The sequence below is a fragment of the Piliocolobus tephrosceles genome, chromosome 11, assembly GCF_002776525.5.
Source record: "Piliocolobus tephrosceles isolate RC106 chromosome 11, ASM277652v3, whole genome shotgun sequence".
Lineage (NCBI taxonomy): Eukaryota > Metazoa > Chordata > Mammalia > Primates > Cercopithecidae > Piliocolobus > Piliocolobus tephrosceles.
Window position 1 is genome coordinate 6696966 of NC_045444.1, and position 18772 is coordinate 6715737.

Here is an 18772-nt window from a genome sequence, read left to right on the forward strand (position 1 = left end):
GTTGGAGTCTCCCAAACCTCAACTCTTGCACTCTGTACACCCTCAGACTTAACGCCACCTGGAAACCACCAAGGCTTATGGCTCACACCCTTTGAAGCAGCAGCTCAATCTATATCTGGGTCTCTTTAAGCCACACTGAAGTTGAATGGGATAAGATGCAGGGAGCAATGTCTCGAGGCTGCACAGGCCAGTGGGACCCTGGTCCTGACCCATGAAACCATTCTGTCCTCCCAGGCCTCCAGGCTTGTGATGGGACAGGCTGCCATGGAGGTCTCTGAAATGCCTTTGAGGTTTTCCCATTAACATTCTGCTCCTCTTTACTTATGCAAATTTCTGTAGCCAGCTTGAATGCTTTCCTTGAAAATGGGCTTTTCTTTTCTACCACATGGCCAGGCTGCAAATTTTTCAAACCTTTACACTCTGCTTTCCTTTTAAATATGAGTTCTAGTTTCAGGTCATTTCTTTGCCCATGAATATGAACATATGCTGTTAGAAGCAAGCAGGCCACATCTTGAAAGCTTTGCTGCTTAGAAATGTCTTTCACCAGATACTCTAAACCATCCCTCTCAAGTTCAAAGTTCCACAGATCCCAAGAGCAAGGGCACAATGCTGCCAGGTTCTTTACTAAAGCATAGTAAAAGTGACCTTTACTCCAGTTCCCAATAAGTTTCTTTATATATATGATGCACATGCATACACACACACGTGTGTGTGTGTGTATACATATATTTTTTAAATGAGGCGGGGTCTCACTTTGTCACCTAGACTGGAGTGCAGTGGCACGATCTTGGTTCACAGCAGCTTTGACTTCCTGGGTTCAAGTGATCTTTCTGCCTCAGCCCCCCAGGTAGCTGGGATTACAGGCATGCACTACCATTCCTGACTAATTCTTTTTGATAGAGATGGGGTTTCACCATGTTGCTCAGGGTGGTCTCAAACTCCTGGGCTCAAGTGATTCATCCACCTATGCTTCCCAAAGTGTTAGGATTACAGGCATGAGCCACTGTACCTCACCTAATAAATTTCATATTTCCATCTGAAACCTCATCAGCCTGGACATTATTGTCCATATGACTCAGAATTTTGGTGAAAATAATTTAACAAGTCTCTAGGAAGTTCCAAACTTTCCCTCACCTTCCTGTCTTCTTCTGAGCCATTCAAACTGTTCCAATATTTGCTGATTACCCAATTCCAAAGTTGATTCCACATTTCCAGGCATCCTTAGAGCAATTCCCCATTGCCGGTACCAATTTTCTACAGTAGTCCATTCTTGCATTGCTGTACGGAAATACTTGAGACTGAGTAATTTATCAAGAAAAGAGGTTTAATTAGCTAACAGTTCCACATGCTGTAGAGGAAGCATGATGGCTCTGGGGAGGCCTCAGGAAACTTTCAATCGTAATGGAAAATGTCGGAAAAGCAGGCATGACTTACACAGCAGGAGCAGGAGAAAGAGGTTGTAGGGAGAGGCTACACACTTTTAAACAACCAGATCCCATGAGAACTCTATGATGAGAACAGCATTAGGGAGGACAGTGCTAAACCATTAGAAACTTCCCCCATGTTCCAGTCACCTCCCACCAGGATTCATCTCTAACATTGGGATGACAGTTGAACATGAGATTTGGGTAGGAACACAGATCAAACCATATCATGGGGCTAGGCAAAGAAGGGAAACTGGAGGAAAGACAAGCCTTGTTGAGCTCAGCATGAATGTGGAGATGCAATAAGAAGGTCCCCCAGGTCCTCCTGGCTTCCCTGGGTGTTCTGATGGCCTGATATTGTTTGGTTGAATGAATACTTTCTCTGTTTGGAAGTGGAAAATAACAAATGGGTGTTAAAGGTGTCTCCCAGAAAGCCTGCTTGCTCTTGTTCACTTTTGTTCTGAGCCCCAGCTTCCAAGGAGAGATAATGAATCAAAGTAAGTCTAGACATTCCAAAGAATAAAAGGGCCAAGATTGACTGACAGTCTGTAGTCCTTGTTCTGGGAATTAGGCAGACCAAGTGCCCCTTGCTTGAGAGCCTTCTCCTACTATTCTTCCTGAGCAGGCTCATGTCACAGGAGCACCAATCAGCCTGCATTCTCAGTGTGCATGTGTTTGAGTTCTCATATTCACGTCTATTTGTAAAGAGAAGCAAGTAGGAGACATTGACTGATTGCTGTCCATAGGGACAATTTCTACATGGGGTTTCCAGTGCTAACTGTGAGTATTCTAACTTTTATGCCTTATAGGAACTTTTGCTTTCCCTCTTTAGGGTATGCTTTCATTTTGTTCTCATGTAAAGCTCCTTTGAAAGTCACAATTTTTATGCTTGTAAGTGAAAAACATCTACCAAGTTAGTTATTTAGAATGTGGGCTTGGTAGGAATCCCAGCACTCACGTTTCCTACTTTTGGCAAATTGTTTGACTTAGGGGAGTTACCCAGCCTCCTACACCTCAGTTTCTTTCTCTATAATTAATCTTAGAATCTATTTATAAGTTTGTTTTGAAGCTTCTATAAGATAATGGATATAAACTGCCAGAAAAAAGACCTGACATTATATATCTAATTCGTGGTGGATAATATTAGTTATTATTTTCATTATGCTGTCCCCAGAAATACAGATTCTGGTTTCTTGGTGTTTCTGGGTATATGGTGATAAAAATAATAACTAATAACATTTTTTGTGTGCATAACACCTGACACAATGAAAGCACTCATGAAAACTAATTCAATAGAGTGAATAACTACTTATACTTGAACATGAATGATCTACCATAGTGTAAATGGTTAAATTTAATGATGATTTTAATTTAGTTTAAATTTAATAATAGCTTTCTGATCATTATTTTGCCAGTTACTCCTTAACGCTCTCTCTCTCTCCCTCTCTCTCTCTCTCTCTCTCTGTGTGTGTGTGTGTGTGTGTGTGTGTGTGTGTGTGTGTTGGTGCTGTTATAAAAGCATGTACATGTGAATTTTTTGGAGTTTAGAATACTTTTCAGCACTTACTACTTGTGAAGCATTCTGGCAAACTATCTTGTTTTCCCAAAGTTTTATTCTTAAATGTCCACACCTACAGAAATGTTGAAAAAATAATGAGTAGCCAGATACCCTTCAGGTTTACGATTCTGCCACATCTGCAAATTTGTGCCCTCCTCATCTCTTTCTCTTTTTCTCCTCTCCTCATTTTCTCAGACATTTTAAAAAATTTTTGTGGAACCATTTGAAAGTAAGTTGTAGACATACGGATAATTTAAACCTAAAGACTTTAGGTTTTATCATTTAAGACCCAATATATTCTTCTATGTAACCAGATATAAGAAACCATTCATAAGAAAATAAGCGTTAATTAAATTATGCAATATATAGTCCATGCTTTTCCTACAGTGTCTTTTATAGCAGTGTCTATTTTCATGTTTTTATTCAGAATTCAAGCACTGTCTACAATTTGGATTTAATTGCCACGACCCTTCAGCTTCCTTTAATCTAGAAGGCCCAGCTCCCTGACCCCTTCTTGTTGCTTTTGTTGTTGTTGTTGGTTGGTTGGTTTTCATGACATTTATCTTTTCTGGAGATTAAAAGACAGTTGTTAAATAAAATGTACCATATTTGGATATTTCTGATTATTTACTCAGTGTAGAACATTTTGACAAGAAAGTCTCATGAGCAATGCTTGCCTCTTTAGTGTAGCCCACGAGCAGACACATGACATCAGTTTGTCCTGATACTGGGGATGCTCCTTGCTATCATTTGGCTAACGCAGCTCTGCCAGATCGTTGCATTGTGAAGGCAATTTACAACCAGTGAGTGAATTATCTGTAGTATTACGGGAGGACACTGTGTGAATGCCCTGTTCCCCAACATTTCCTCCCAATATGGTAAGGACCCTGACTCCTTTAAGTTATTACACTGAAATCTGTGACATGTTGCTTTTCTAATTCTACGGTTTCACGTTTATTGCTGTGATTCTGCAACCTTACCTAGAGAAGAGTTTTTTTTTTTTAATTTATTTTTATTTTTTTTAATTTTTCCCTTTCCTTGACTCCATCTCCCCTTGTGTCGTTATGGACTATAATTCGTGGTCCCTTTAATTCTGTTCCCGTTTCTTTTTTACGTGTGTCTATTAATCTTGGAGCATTTCCTGGTGTTCTTACATGGAAAGACGTTTTCAGTGTCAACTTGAACTTTCCCTACCCTAGACCCAGACTCAGCTCTTTTCCTAAAGCAGCCTACCTCTTTTTTGTAGGAAATGATATTTGGAGACCAAGACCTCGGTGTTTTGTTTGCTTACTGATTCCGGCTCCTTTCAGTGGACAGAGCTGAAATTGTGTGTGTGTGTGTGTGTGTGTGTGTGTGTGTTTATGAGTTCACAAGGTTATTTACAAAACAAACCTAGTTCCGTTAGATTCTTTTCTCATCATTCTCTCTTCAATACATATATGATATATATGAAATACATGTGTAGAATACATATATATGATACATATATATAAGATACGTACATGTGTATCTTCTCTCACAGTAAGACCTTATTTCAGCAATGTCAGTATATTTACTCATTTGCTCCATTCTACAATATACATATAATCATTTCCAAATTACTTCAGCAATATCATATCAATAACAAAGTAAAGTTAAAGACTTCCTTGAATTTTAATTTTTATCCTTAGAATTTATTCTGCCAAGAAGGAATAGTGAGACAGAATACTATTTGAAAGTTGCTTAAATTTACTTTTTTTCTTTTTTATGGTTATTTTATCAATTTAATGTACAGCTAGGCTTTTTAGTTTCTGATTAATATTCAATTGTAGGACTTGCCTTTTCTTTATCCTTTTGATTTTGTTTTGACAATGTAAAGCATTTTCATGTTAAAAAGTCAAATACAGACAAATATGCACACACTGGCTGATCAGAGACATTCCTATTGCCTACATCTTGTTCTTACCCATCTTTTTCAGATAACTATTTATATCAGTTTGTCCTTTCTGTGTGTATTCATTTTTCTCTTTTGTGCCTTCACAAAATGTATCATACTCTTTTGTGCATCAATACCTTGATTTTGTCACTTTACAGTATACAGTGGAAATCATTCTAGATCAGTTTATGGAGATCTTATGTATTATTTATTATGGCTGCATTGTACTTTACTGTGTCAGTTAACAATGCTTTATTTGGCCGGGCGCGGTGGCTCTAGCCTGTAATCCCAGCACTTTGGGAAGCCGAGGCAGGCGGATCACGAGGTCAGGAGATCGAGACCATCCTGGCTAACACGGTGAAACCCCGTCTCTACTAAAAAATACAAAAAAACTAGCCGGGCGAGGTGGCGGGTGCCTGTAGTCCCAGCTACTCGGGAGGCTGAGGCAGGAGAATGGCGTGAACCTGGGAGGCAGAGCTTGCAGTGAGCTGAGATCCGGCCACTGCACTCCAGCCTGGGTGACAGAGCAAGACTCCGTCTCAAAAAAAAAAAAAAAAAAAAAAAAATGCTTTATTCGATCAGACACCTAAGGATGTGTATTTAATTTTTTTCCAATATTCTGCTATTTGCAATATATAACCTTGGCTGCACAGCAGAATTTCAAGTACATATCTAAACATCCTTTCCCACCATGTGTCACTTTCATGCTGATTTCAAAAGCTGTCACTGATGTGGATAAAAATTCTGGTAGTCCATTAAGCATTTAGTAGTAAGTAAATACCTACTGTAGGCCAGATGTTAGGGACACAGAGATTTCTGAGACAGATTTTCATATGTAGTACTTGCAGTTTAGCAGGGGATGTTGAGGAAACAGGTTGTTGTAATACCATGTAAATGCGACAAGCACAGGATGTTAGCAGAACCAGAAAAGACCACCTGTTGGATAGGACACCAGCATCACGCAATCTCATTTATCTTGCGATGACCTTCAGAGCAGGGACATCAGCTGAAAGAAAGATGAGTAATTCTGCTCTCATCTCTGAGTTTTCTTTTTGTCTATCTCCTCTAGAATCAGAATATAAGCTCCATGAGAATAGAGTAAGTAGATGCTCTCACCCTTAGAGAAGGCTTCTCTTCTTTTCTGAACTGGTACAAGGAGATGTAAGTGCTGCCTTTGGATATCTCTTCAAAGGACAAAGGCTAGCCCTTTGCAATCAGCTCACTAGCTCATGATGACCTCTGAGTTCAATACTGGCCACTTTAGATCTTGTAAACAAAGTGACAACAAGTACTATTATATACTTATGCTATTACAGCACAACAAACACAAAAACTGTTTATTATGTACTTGTGTTCCAGTACACTTATTATGTACTTGTGTGGGTCCCCAGTCTTATCCTCAGCATTCACCAAAATAGGGTCTGTGACCATGATACTCCTAATGACCTCATAAAGCCTTCTAATGACAATCAAACCACTACCGACAGCCCCACAGTCTTCTTTCCATCAGGTGACTTCGATTTAGGGCTTCTTTTCTCCTTTTCCTTTGCCCAAAACGCCAGTACATTGAGTATGGGGGGATGGTATCTTGTCACCACCCTTCCCCCTGCAGCCTGCCATTTGCTGCTGCAGATATTCTTCCCAACAGGAATGCAACACAAGAGAGTCTGCCTTCCTAGAACCAGATGTGAACTCCCCGAGCGCAGGCTCCAGCCTGTTAGGGAAACTTGCACCCCTCATACGACCCCTTTCCAGTCCCTAACATAGTGCTCTGCATACACTAGGTGTCTAAATTAAAAATAATAATGATAATAATAATAAAATAAACTAGTGAACAGTAAATAAACAAATATGATACAGTGCGCACAGAATCCGTTCCAAACCACTACCCCCTAAGACCATAAAACAGATTTCCCAGGTCTCTTTGATCATGCCTATTTTAAACCAAGAAAAAAGAAAAAAATTACCCCCCTGAAAAGGTACATAAAAAGTCAAGGCTAAAGTGAAGTGTGAAGATAAATCAGCCAAGTATGTTGTCTGGAAGTCGTAAAGTGTGGCCCACGCAGGCAGGTGGAAGGCAGTAATGGACGGAGCCCGCCGCGCTGCGGTGTCTGCATGGCACTAATGCAGAGCGCATGGTAGCCCTACCAGCCACCCTGAACCGGTAATGCGCACGCCCCCAAACAGCAGAAACCCAGACACTAAAAGCAGCCACGTCTGCGGTGGTTTCAGTGAGGCACGGATGGATTCTCGCACAGACAGCTGGGCTGGTGCACATGGGAGGGAAAACAGCTCCTGGGGGACTTCTGAAGCCTTTTAAAGGAATTGGAAATCACTTTACACCAATTGTCTCCCTTCCCTTGAAAGGTCGGGCGGGAGGAAGGTGGAATGTACCCCCTCAGTAAAGGTTCCCAGAAGTGTTTCTAATAATGAAATTATCTCTTCACATCCTCCCGGATTCGCTTCAACAGAACGGCTCACAGCAGTTCAGCTTTGACTTGGAGTCAGGTACCAGGCAAAGGGTTAGGAAGGAGGAGCAGGCCGGGTGCTGTGGCTCAGGCCTGTAATACCAGCACTTTGAGAGGCCGCGGCCGATCACCTGAGGTGGGAGCTCAAGACCAGCCTAACCAGCCTGGAGAAACCCTGTCTGTACTGAAAAATACAAAATTAGCCGGGCATGGTGGCGGCGCCTGTAATCCCAGCTACTCGGGAGGCTGAGGCAGGAGAATCGCTTGAACCCGGGAGGCGGAGGTTGCAGTGAGCTGAGATCACGCCATTGCACTCCAGCCTGGGCAACAAGGGCAAAACTCCATCTCAAAAAATAAAGAAAGAAAAAAAGAAAAAAGGAGGTAGGAGCACCTACTCAGAGCCAGCACCATGCTCAGTTCAACCCTATGCTTATTATTCAGTGTTTATGACAACACTACACAATGAGTTTTGCCGTTTACAGAGGAGGAGACTGAGGCTGGGGGAGGTGATGGGTCTCTTGCATGTTCAGGAATCCAGTGGGTGGTAGAGCTGGCCTTGGAAGCCAGCCCTGATGATGGCAAAGCTCCAGCTTCCCCTCATCACATCTGCTTCCATGAACCGTGAAGCCCTTTCCAAGCCTATATTTACTCAGCAGTCATTACCTATGATTTAAATGGAGAGACAAGGGACAAACTTATGAAAAATTAAATAACTATCAATGCAAAATGACAAGAGAGATCACAAGGCTGCCCATGAGTAGATGTAAAATGAGCAGTAGAGACAGTACTTTGAGGATTATTTAAACTGTCTTTACCCTGGGCATAGAAAATGCACTTTGTCAACATACATAACTACAGCAGAAGTGACCCTGGGGACCTTAATATCAACTTGCTCTATTACAATAGGAGTATAAGTGAGTTGGCACACTGTTCAAAGGATGAAAAGCAGCTCCACACAGTGATTTCAGTTCAATTAAGTTGGGTATTGACAATCTGTAGGCTTCCCTTCCTTCCAAGCACGGTGATATAAAAATTGCAGTTTTTTCTGGCTCTGCAAAGAGACAGATATGTGTGCAGAATGAGGTCTTATTAATCAGAGTTATTTCTTGTCTCTCCTTTTTTACTTTCCTTTTGTTTGCTCTTCCTTGTGAGTTGTGATCCCCATGGTAACAGATAGACTTGCTTACAGCATCTGTAATTACTAGTATTAATAATAATGATCACCTTAATCAGACCAATCTCATATGATGAGAGAAAAAAATATGAAAGAAAATTGAATTGTGGCTTTGTATGTAAACCGTTTACAGCTTCCCAAATGAGAGCCAGAGGAACCAGGTAGGTCACACAGAGATCCGCTAGTGAAGGCTGCTTGGGAGCTTCTCTGGGGTGATGACCAGAGAAGATTGTACCACATTGATGCGAATACAAAATGTTTCAGAATATTCCACCCTTACTACTCTGCTGGCTCTTTGTACAGCCTGTTTTTCTTTTCTCTTTTTGCTATTGTTGAGTGTGCGTGTGTGTGTATGTGTGTGTTTCGAGCTTTTAACTTGAGACTTCTTTTCAATTTGGACCGTTCCATAATACAGGCTTAAAAGAGCAGCTTCAGAAATGCTGAAAGTAGGAACCTGACAGTATACAAATGACTAATTAGTTTCTTCACTTGACGAAGCCATCCAGAAGTCCTAACTCGGGTGCTCAGTGCTAGCTTAGGCTCTAGTAGCCTGAGGATGAAAGACCGCTCTTGACCTTGGAAGTTCTCAAGGAAAAGAGTGCACAGACTTCACTGGGCAGGGCTCTGTAATAACCTCTACCCACCGACTCTGCCCCAGACAGATAGATCTCTAGAAAGCCCCTCTTCCTTTACCTGTAGTCTACAGAGTATTTATAACAGCCTCAGACATTTGTCATTCTTGTGTACACAACTTTCTCCCCAGATCATGGTAGGCTTTTGGAGAAGTTAACATATTTTCCTTCAGTGTATGTACGCTGGTGGATAGAAGAGCACTCACTGGGCACATATTTAAACACAGGAATGAATTATGCATTTCACATCCTAAAAGATCTCATAGCTTTATGAAGAAATGAACTTGAAAGCTCAAAATCTCAATGCAACTTGGGAAATGCTTTACTGGTTTACATACCAATACACAGGCTGTCTTCGTAAGTTAGGGGGCACAGCATTTGATGGCCCATAATTCATAGTTCCTTTCTACATGAAGAAGGCATGATAGCTGCTCTGGATCTGGATCATGAGATCGTTCACACTCATGCCAACCCACTGTGCTGAATGCAACTTTAAAAAAGCCAATATTTCACATAGATAACTATTACTTTCAGCGAACTGGAATGCTTAGTGAAGTGGCCCTATTTCTGTTCCCAGCTAATGATGAACAGGTTCCTGCCTGTTCAAAAATCTCCAAATGCAGTCGTCTCCTAAGCAAAAGAATTGATCTGTGTTAGTCAATACATGTATGCCTTTGAGCAGTGAAAGAGAAGAGGCTATGTTTCTAATTGTGGGATTGAGTAGGGGTGTGCAGTGGAAGTAACGAAAGAGAAAAATGAACTGGGTAGCAAAAGGTAGTATCAGAGGGCAATATTTTTCCAGGTTTCTGGGTCCATGGATACTAAAGAACAAAATATCTTGAAGGAATTTCAGGAAATGCAAAGGACACAAATAGAGAGATACATGGGGCTGTCCTATCGTGGAAAAACAACTTAACAAGGTGGTAATAATTTAGTATATATAGGAGCAGCTATATCACAAGAAATCACAGTCCATCACACTTGTTAACCTCATTTGCAGAGTATGCTCCCCATCCCAGTCCTCTAAGGAATGAAGTCCAAGCCCTCACTCTAATGTTGTAGAAAACTTCTAATTTTTAGAGTGTTTACTCATTTGAGTGCCACACAGTCTGTGTGTACCAACTCATTATAATACTTTTATGGATGCAAAGGTTGGTGTAAATATGACCATTTTCCAATGAGGAAAGCTCAGAAATGTTATGAAACTTGCCAAAAGCTTTACTGCTGACATGGAGCAGAACATAGATTCCAGTCTGAATAGGATTGTTTCTAAAGCCAGCCTATTTCATGGTATTATTGGTGCCATTGCTTTTCAAATATTACCAATGAGAAACCTGGGCTTTGAAGAAGTAATAATTTCATCAAGGTTGCTCCCACAGTAAGTGTTGTGCTGGCACACAAACCCAGATCTGCTGACTCCAGAGCCCATACTAGGTTCACGAACCTCCACTGTCCAACTAACTTGACCATCTTGAACATTTAGCTTAGTGGGTCCAATTTTCGCTGAAGTCGTGTGTGAGTCCACCTAAAAGTGAATCTCTACCTCCTCACCCATCTAAAGGACTGTCAAAATGAATTTTGCTTGTTCAAAAATCATTCAAAGATGACTTCCACATAAACCTCTCCAGCTCAAACCACCCTTCCCTAGCCTCGAGCAGGCATCAGGAGTATCTGTCACCAAAGCTGACTTTCTTTCAGTGGCATTAACACCTGACCTTTCAATATTTAGTCAGGATGCAGGGCTAAATCTACACAACCGCCAATGCAGCTAAGGAAGAAAAGATAGGAAGCAAGGAAAAATATGATGGCATCTTTATTTTCTTTCTTGCCAAAAACAATATGATATTGGTAAAGTAATTCAGTGAGTAAATGAATAAGGAAATCAATCAATGAGTGTATGAACAATCAGATGAGTTAATATATGGGTATGAAAATCTATGTATACTTGGAAATATAAATCTATATGAATTAGTAAATGTGGAGACCAATTTTGGAATCAGATTGGATGCGTTGAGACTGGGGATAAGTCTAAGAGATAGATACACACGACATAGATGGGAAAAGTAATATCCATTTACTTCCACGTTTTAGTCTTTATCCTGCTGTCTCCCAAGAGAACACTAATCAGAGGACACACAGCAGATTCAAAATAAAAGCCAACTCAGGGGCTGTAGGTTTCAAGCAATCATTTCTCCTGTCCTTCATACAGTCTTTGAAGCTAAGGTTTGGGATGTCAGTTAAATATATCTTATGATCACACAAACACACACACACACTGTGTGTGATGGACTATTGTACTGGAGATAATGTATGTTAAATGTGCTAGTATAAAGCAGTAACACACATTTAGTATTATAGATTAGACAGGGTTTTTCTTGTCTTCTTTGTATAAGCATCATGGACATTTCAAAACTGTCCATCTTTATTTCTCCCTCTACAACATTTCATTATTGATGGATAAGATTTTTGGTTATTTTATCAGCATTTGTCTATACTGGTATGAATAACATTTTTAAAGTTTTGGGTTAATTGTTTTTGTAATATTATTATCTTCACCAACATGAATTATGTCTTATTTTTGTTTTTAAAGTCAGAGGCAAATAACATCCATTTGTTTAGACTTTATAGAAAATATAATCTTAAGTTGGATGCAGTGACTCGTGTCTGTAATCCCAGAACTTTGGCAGGTTGTTTGAGGCCAGGAGTTCAAGACCAGCCTGGGCAATATAATGAGAGCCCATCTCTAAAAAAGCTTTTTTTAAAAAAATATGAGTGTAATGGCATACACCTGTGGTTCCAGCTACTTGGGAGTCTAAGGCAGGAGGATCGCTTGAGCCCGGGTGGCCAAGGCTGCAGTGAGCCATGATCATGCCACTGTCCTCCAGCCTGGGCAACATAGCAAGCCCCTGTCTCTAAAAATTAAAATATAACTTTGCCTCAGTGAAACACTGGAGACATGTGGGTTTTCAGTGGGCTGGTGTTAGGAAATAGCCTTCAGACGAGTCGGATTGTTGGAGCACAGTTTAATTTTATGCTGTGTATTAGGCCATTCTTGCATTGCTAAAAGGGAATACCTGAAACTGGGTAATTTAGAAAGAAAAGGGGTTTAATTAATTGGCTCACGGTTTTGCAGGCTGTACAGGAAGCATGGTGACAGCATCTATCATCAGCTTCTGGGGAGGTCTCAGGGAGCTTACAGTCATGGTGGAAGGTGCAGTGGGAGTAGGCAGTTCAGATGGCAAGAGCAGGAGCGAGAGAGAGAGTGGATGGAAGGTGCCATGCACTTTAAACAACCAGATGTCACGAGAACTCACTCACCATCGCAAAGACAGCACCAAGCCATGAGGGATCCGCTCCCATGGCCCAAACACCTCGCTCCAGGTCCCATCTCAACACTGGGGATGACAATTCTACTTGAGATTTGATCAGGGACAAATACCCAAACCGTATCATGCTGCAAGAAGTATTTTCTTTTATAGAATTGGGAAATCCTTTACAGATAATTAAAATCATACTCTCTTTTTCTCCTGCTTCTAATATGTTGAAACTGAGGTTTGGAAAGATGAAACAACATGTCCCAAGTTGTGTACCGAGCTAGAGAGGGAGAAAGGACTAACAAAGGGCACCCAAGTGGCCTTTTCTTTTCTCTTTTCAGCTCAGTCATGCAGACTGCTGTGCTTCTGCTTCGTAGCTGTGCTAATTAATAGTGGTGACTTTCAGTGTACGTGCTCATCGTTACTGTCTCATGGATGTGCCTCGGGTCATTTCTTTACACTCTGGACCTTAGTTTGTTCATTTGTAAGACTAAGAGGATGGGGAGGGAAGAAACCACATGATTTCTATGCTAGGTTCCTTTTCAGCTCTGAGAATTTATGAAGAGTAATGATGTAATTATGCGGGCAAGATTCTCAGATGACAAAAGCTTTTCAAGTCTTCCTATTTCCTCTTTTGCTGTATTTGAGAGGATGTTCAGAATTAAATTGTATGTCCAATTGCAGTAAATGTTTTAGCCTAGGTTATTACTACAGAGTGTCTGATACATCCCAGATAGAGTCTTGCAACTTTGTATTTGTAGGTTGCTTTTCCGTATTACCAGTGCTACCAGGGTATTGCTCTCTTGTTTTTGTTGCACTTGTTGTTGTTTTCTTAACTGAATATAAAACTAAGCTTCAAAAAAGAGAAGGGAGCTGGGCATGTTGCCTTATGTCTGTGGTCCCAGCTACTTGGGAGGCTGAGGTGGGAGAATTACTTGAGCCCAGGAGTTTGAAGCTACAATGAGTTGTGATCACACTACTGCACTCTAGCCCGGGCAACAGAGAGAGACCCTGTCTCTTTAAAAATATATTTTTTTTTTTAAATAAAAGGAAGTGATTTATCCAAGCTTGTTGTTGGCAGATACAGGCTTCAAATACAGATCTCCCAAGCTCTAATACCCAAATATCTCCCCTCTCTCACTGCCTTAACCTTCCTTCTCCTATTACGTAAAATATGTCCTTCCACCATGATTCAAAGGTCCTCATCTCTGTGTTCTTTCATTGAAAATCTTCCCAAATATTTTTGGCAAAGAGAGGTAATAGGGGGAATAAACACTAAACAAAACAAAACCCTACAATTAACTTCATTGCATGCAGTGTGGATCACATAATCTCAACCTTGTTCTCTGAGAAAATGGTTCTCTGAAAACATGCTGGTGTTTCTCTTGTGTCAGTAGCTTTGGAGCCAGACATCCTTGGCTCAAGTCCCTGCTTAGTCACTTATTAACTGTGGGATATTGGGTGAACAGCCTAATTCTCATTCACATTTCCCTCATTTTTGACATAGTATTGCCTCCCCTCCAATTTAGGCATTGTCCATTTTAACTGAGATCATGGGATTAAATGCTTAGTGTAGAGCCTATGGGAAAAGGGCTCCACAAATTGAGCTCTTAAGATTACTGACCCCCTTACTAGCTCTGGTGGAGCTCCACGGGGAACACAATTTCTCTGTCATACTCTCCATACAGTACCAGGGTGTTAACATTGCATGCTGAGTGGCCCATCACACTGCTTACTTGCTCCATTTTTGACATTCCTTCTAATGTCTCTTGCTTTGTGTTGTGTTGTCTGGGCAGAGGACAAGATCTGGACGTCAGTGCAGCACAACAATACAGAACTGACCCGAGTGCGGGGCGCCAACACTGAGAAGCCCTATGCCATGGCCTTGGACTATGGGGGCAGCATGGAACAGCTGGAGGCCGTGATCGATGGCTCCGAGCACTGTGAGCAGGAGGTGGCCTACCACTGCAGGAGGTCCCGCCTACTCAACACGCCAGGTAAGGCCTCTGCATGCATGACCACAGTGGGATAGATGGGACCCTCAGACCTGGATTATTAGGCAAAGGAAAATGTGCCAAGAAGGGGGCCATAGTTACCGGTAGTCACTGTGCACTGGAGAGAAACACATCACGAGGGGTCTGGTTATGTAGTTATCCTGGCTCTGAAATTCAGGATGGAAGCTACAGTGAGTTCTCTCACCTCTCAAGATTTTCTCCTCATCATAAAGAAAATGATTCCAACACCCACCCTGCAACAGTTGTGAGAATGAAGAACATCTGAAGAGGAATGGGCCTCAAAGAGGGCATTTGAGCTTGACATAGAAAGTGTGGCCGTGGGCCGGGCGCGGTGGCTCAAGCCTGTAATCCCAGCCCTTTGGGAGGCCAAGACGGGCGGATCACGAGGTCAGGAGATCGAGACCATCCTGGCTAACACGGTGAAACTCCGTCTCTACTAAAAAATAATACAAAAAATTAGTCGGGTGAGGTGGCGGACGCCTGTAGTCCCAGCTACTCAGGAGGCTGAGGCAGGAGAATGGCGTAAACCCGGGAGGCGGAGCTTGCAGTGAACTGAGATCCGGCTACTGCACTCCAGCCTGTGCGGCAGAACGAGACTCCGTCTCAAAAAAAAAAGAAAGTGTGGCCATGGGAAATGCTAGTGTGGGGAGAGAGAATAGAGCTTGATAAGGCACCAGGATCTCAGCACACCCACCCAATAGGGACAAGTTATGTCTGGGGTGAAGGATGCCGGGATGCCGAAGGAGGGCAGCGTTAGGCAGGGAGGCCAGCAAGGCAGGCAGGGCAAGCCTGTGGGTTCGTGGCATGAACGGAGCCTGAGAAATGGGGGCTTTAGGGGAAATGGCTCTTTTAATAAGTAAAGTGTGCTTCTAGAAAAAAATTAAACTAACACTGTATATGTGTTTATCTATTTACTTTCCTATGGTTATTTTTTATAGTAAATGGATGATTTAGATATTAACATGCTTGGAAAAGAAAAAAAAAACAAAAAGCAACAACAAAACAACTTCTAGAACTGCTTACCAAGACTCTAAAGATTTTCTCTAAAATGTAAGATAGGGTTCATCAAAATGTACGTGTTCCCTGGGAGTCAGTCATGTTTTGTGAATGTCAGTTCATCATTTGTTTTGTGGGAGAAAAGGACAAAAGATCTAAGTACCTAAGAAAGGGTGTTATAATCTCTAGCCTCAAGAAACTTACATTCCAGCACTTAGAAGTTAAGAAGTTTGAAAGGCTGGGGAAAAATGGAGAATAAAATATCAACAAAGGGAAAAATCATAGAAACCTAACTAAATTCAAAAGAATGCCTCCCTGATCTAGGATCTTCAGGGAAGACGTTGTTCTACGTAAGTGAATTTTCCAGATAACTGTCACTTATCCTTTTAAGCACCAAAAATCTTTCCAAAGAATTTTTAACTATTTGAAATGAAAATCTTTCTCAAATGGATTACACGCTTCCATGCCTTCTTAAACAGAGAATACTGAACATAAAACGTAACCTTTTCTTGATGACTCAGGATCAGCATTGTGAAAATCAATTATTGTACTCTCCTTAGATTCAGCCAGGCTTACAGGTTTGATTAGATCAGAGGTACCGGTTCGTGTAGCTTTACCCAGCATCCTCAGAGGGTGCTGCCCTGCCAGAGTCAATGTTTATATTTATGTGTATTTCTCTCTCTATAGCTGTCAAGCCTGCACGTGCTACCTCAGCACTGTTCTCAAGGTGCCTGTCTGCAGAAATGCCCTTCCCTCTTTTCATTGTGTTGTTTCTAGTTTTTGAAGGGTTGGGTTTGGCAGAATTGTAGAACAAATGGGAGGGTATGCTCATTCTGACTATGGGACTTCCTTTAGCATATGCACTCTGTGATATCAATTTGGTTACACCATTGCCTTTGCAAATGCGTTCTTTTCCTAACTCAGGTGCCTCACAGTCCCTGATCTTATTTGAATGGGAGGGCATGGGTTTGGCAGCAAGTCATGTTGGGACTAAGGGCTTGTTCCTGTCATTTACCAGTTATGTGCCCTTGTGCAAGTTGCTCAATTTCTACAGTTTCAATTTCACCACCTGAAAAGTTTTCATGAAAATCCTGAACCCATGCGGTTGATCTGAGGATGGAAGAAAAAATTTAGTCTGAACTCCTTATGCTATGCCTGGTACATGATAGGTATTCAACAAAAACTGGTGTCTTTATTCATAGCTTCCGTTGCAGCAGGGAACATCCAAACTGTGTTCCATAATGGGAAACAAGCACAAAGGGAAATTTTATTTCTATTTCAACAATGTAAATAGAATAATTGTAATAATTATGTAGTAACAAAATTGATTAGAAAACTCATACACATAGATAATCTCATCCCCTGAAGACGGCTACTTTAACATTCAGATGTGAATCCTTCCAGACATTCTTCCATGTGTATATTCTCAATGGCACAAGGCAGACAGACCATATGTTTGTGCATGAGGGTCTTCATTAATTCTCTTTTCTCCATGTGTTCTGGATCAAAAGGAGGGAGATAAAGGAGGATACTGGGTATGTAAGCTCAGTGTCTACTTTCTTCTGGTGAGCTGGCTTAGAGAATGTAGCATGAACCATTTTGTCCTCTTGGCTCCCACCTCTGGACCAGTCACCACTTGTGCGGCAGCAGAGCCCTCATGTACCCAGACAGTCCCATAAAGGTGTGACCTAGCTTCACACTTTCACTGCCAGGACAGCAGCCCCCTGGTCCCCCATGCATGTGAGCTTACCTTCTGGAAAAGCAGGAATGGGAAAAACAATAAACATTTGTAGTCCCATGGATTCAACAGCCAGCGCCCAGGGCATACACCTACAGGAATGTTTTCCTGGTCCTTATTATTACTAAGCCACTCCACTCCCTTCCTAAGGGGAAGCCCAAAGACAGAAGCGGAGGAGGGTAGAGGCCATCTCCTCCTTACCTATCTAAGATTCTGGAAGAATTTTGTGCAAGTTTTTTCTTTATCAGATGAATCCTTGGTCTATGCTGGGAAGATTCCCGACCCTGTGATACTCTTTGACAACCTGTATTTGTCACACACAGGAAATGTACAAATATCTTTCTATATCAATAAATACAACCTCATATCATCATTTTCATTAACTATAGAGTATTTTATTATATGGATGTAGTCCAATGAACAAATCTCCTATTTGGACATGTAGATTGTTTCCACTTTTTTCCCGCTGTTACACATAATGCTGCATAACAGTTTTGCACTTAGATCTTTGTGAACATAACTGATTATATCCTCAGGACAAATTCCTTGAGGTGTCATTTGCAGGGCAGCGAATATGCATATATTTAAGACTCTTGCCGCATTGAATTCTGCAATGCATCAAGGTTGTACCAATTTATACTCCCAACAACACTGTGAGTCTGAGTGTCTATTTCCCAACGATAGATACCATTATCTTCCTTCAACTTTGGCAATGTGGTAAGTGCAAAGGTGTGGAGTCAAAGATGATTATGAATAATTGTGTTGTTAGTTTTTAAAAGTGTGCAGCATGATTTCCATAGCCTATTGGCTGTTGCTAACTAGTAGCCAGGGCGAGTAGACACTGTGAAAAATTATAAATTGTGGATGCAGGTGCATTTAAACCAATAAGAGAATGTGGAGGATGCCCTGTGGCCTTAGATTCTCCTATATACTGCGCACAATAGTTAATAAACGGATACAATATAAGAAGGCAAAATGAAAGAAAATAAAGAAATATTTAAATGGCCAGTAATGACTGAGATTTCTTATGTTTGAGGATATGTGTGGGGTGAGCTACTGGAATTATCTCTAACCCAGACAATAGATCTGCACCGTAAGAGCCATTGTCCCCATCTGATATTTCAGGAAACAGAACCTCAGAGAGAATAAGATGCTTGTTTAATGCCACACAGAGAGGGGCAGGTCTAACTCTTGCAACCAACGTCTCCTGAAATCAGAGCAAAAATGCTATTTGTGGTACATCACAAAAGCTGCAAAGAGCCAAGAGTTACAAGGAAATGAAGGAGTCAGAAAAAACATGATTTTGTATAAATTTCCTTATTGTGTAGGAAAATGGAAGGAGAGAGAAGCGCACCCAGCACTGTCTCTGTGAAGGCCACAGAGTTGTCAGGGTTGCCTGAGCTGGGCACATTCCTGGGTAGCATCATAGGGTTTGCATCCTCCTGGCCTAGACGCAGCAGCTTCCATGGCTCACGCACCCCTTCACAGGAAGGCCTGTGTATCCCTACACAGCATCCCCAGAGCCTCCTTCTGCCTGC

General features: G+C 41.5%; 1 protein-coding gene across 2 annotated transcripts in view; it reads left to right on the forward strand.

Annotated features, from left to right (window-relative positions):
- CNTNAP5 (contactin associated protein family member 5) overlaps positions 1–18772 on the forward strand; it is an 872320-nt gene that overhangs the window by 575824 nt on the left and 277724 nt on the right. For both annotated transcript variants that reach the window (XM_031936548.1, XM_023225607.3), the window contains exon 13: positions 14282–14482. In XM_031936548.1, coding sequence (XP_031792408.1) covers positions 14282–14482 — 201 coding nt within the window. The remainder of the gene's footprint in view (positions 1–14281; positions 14483–18772) is intronic.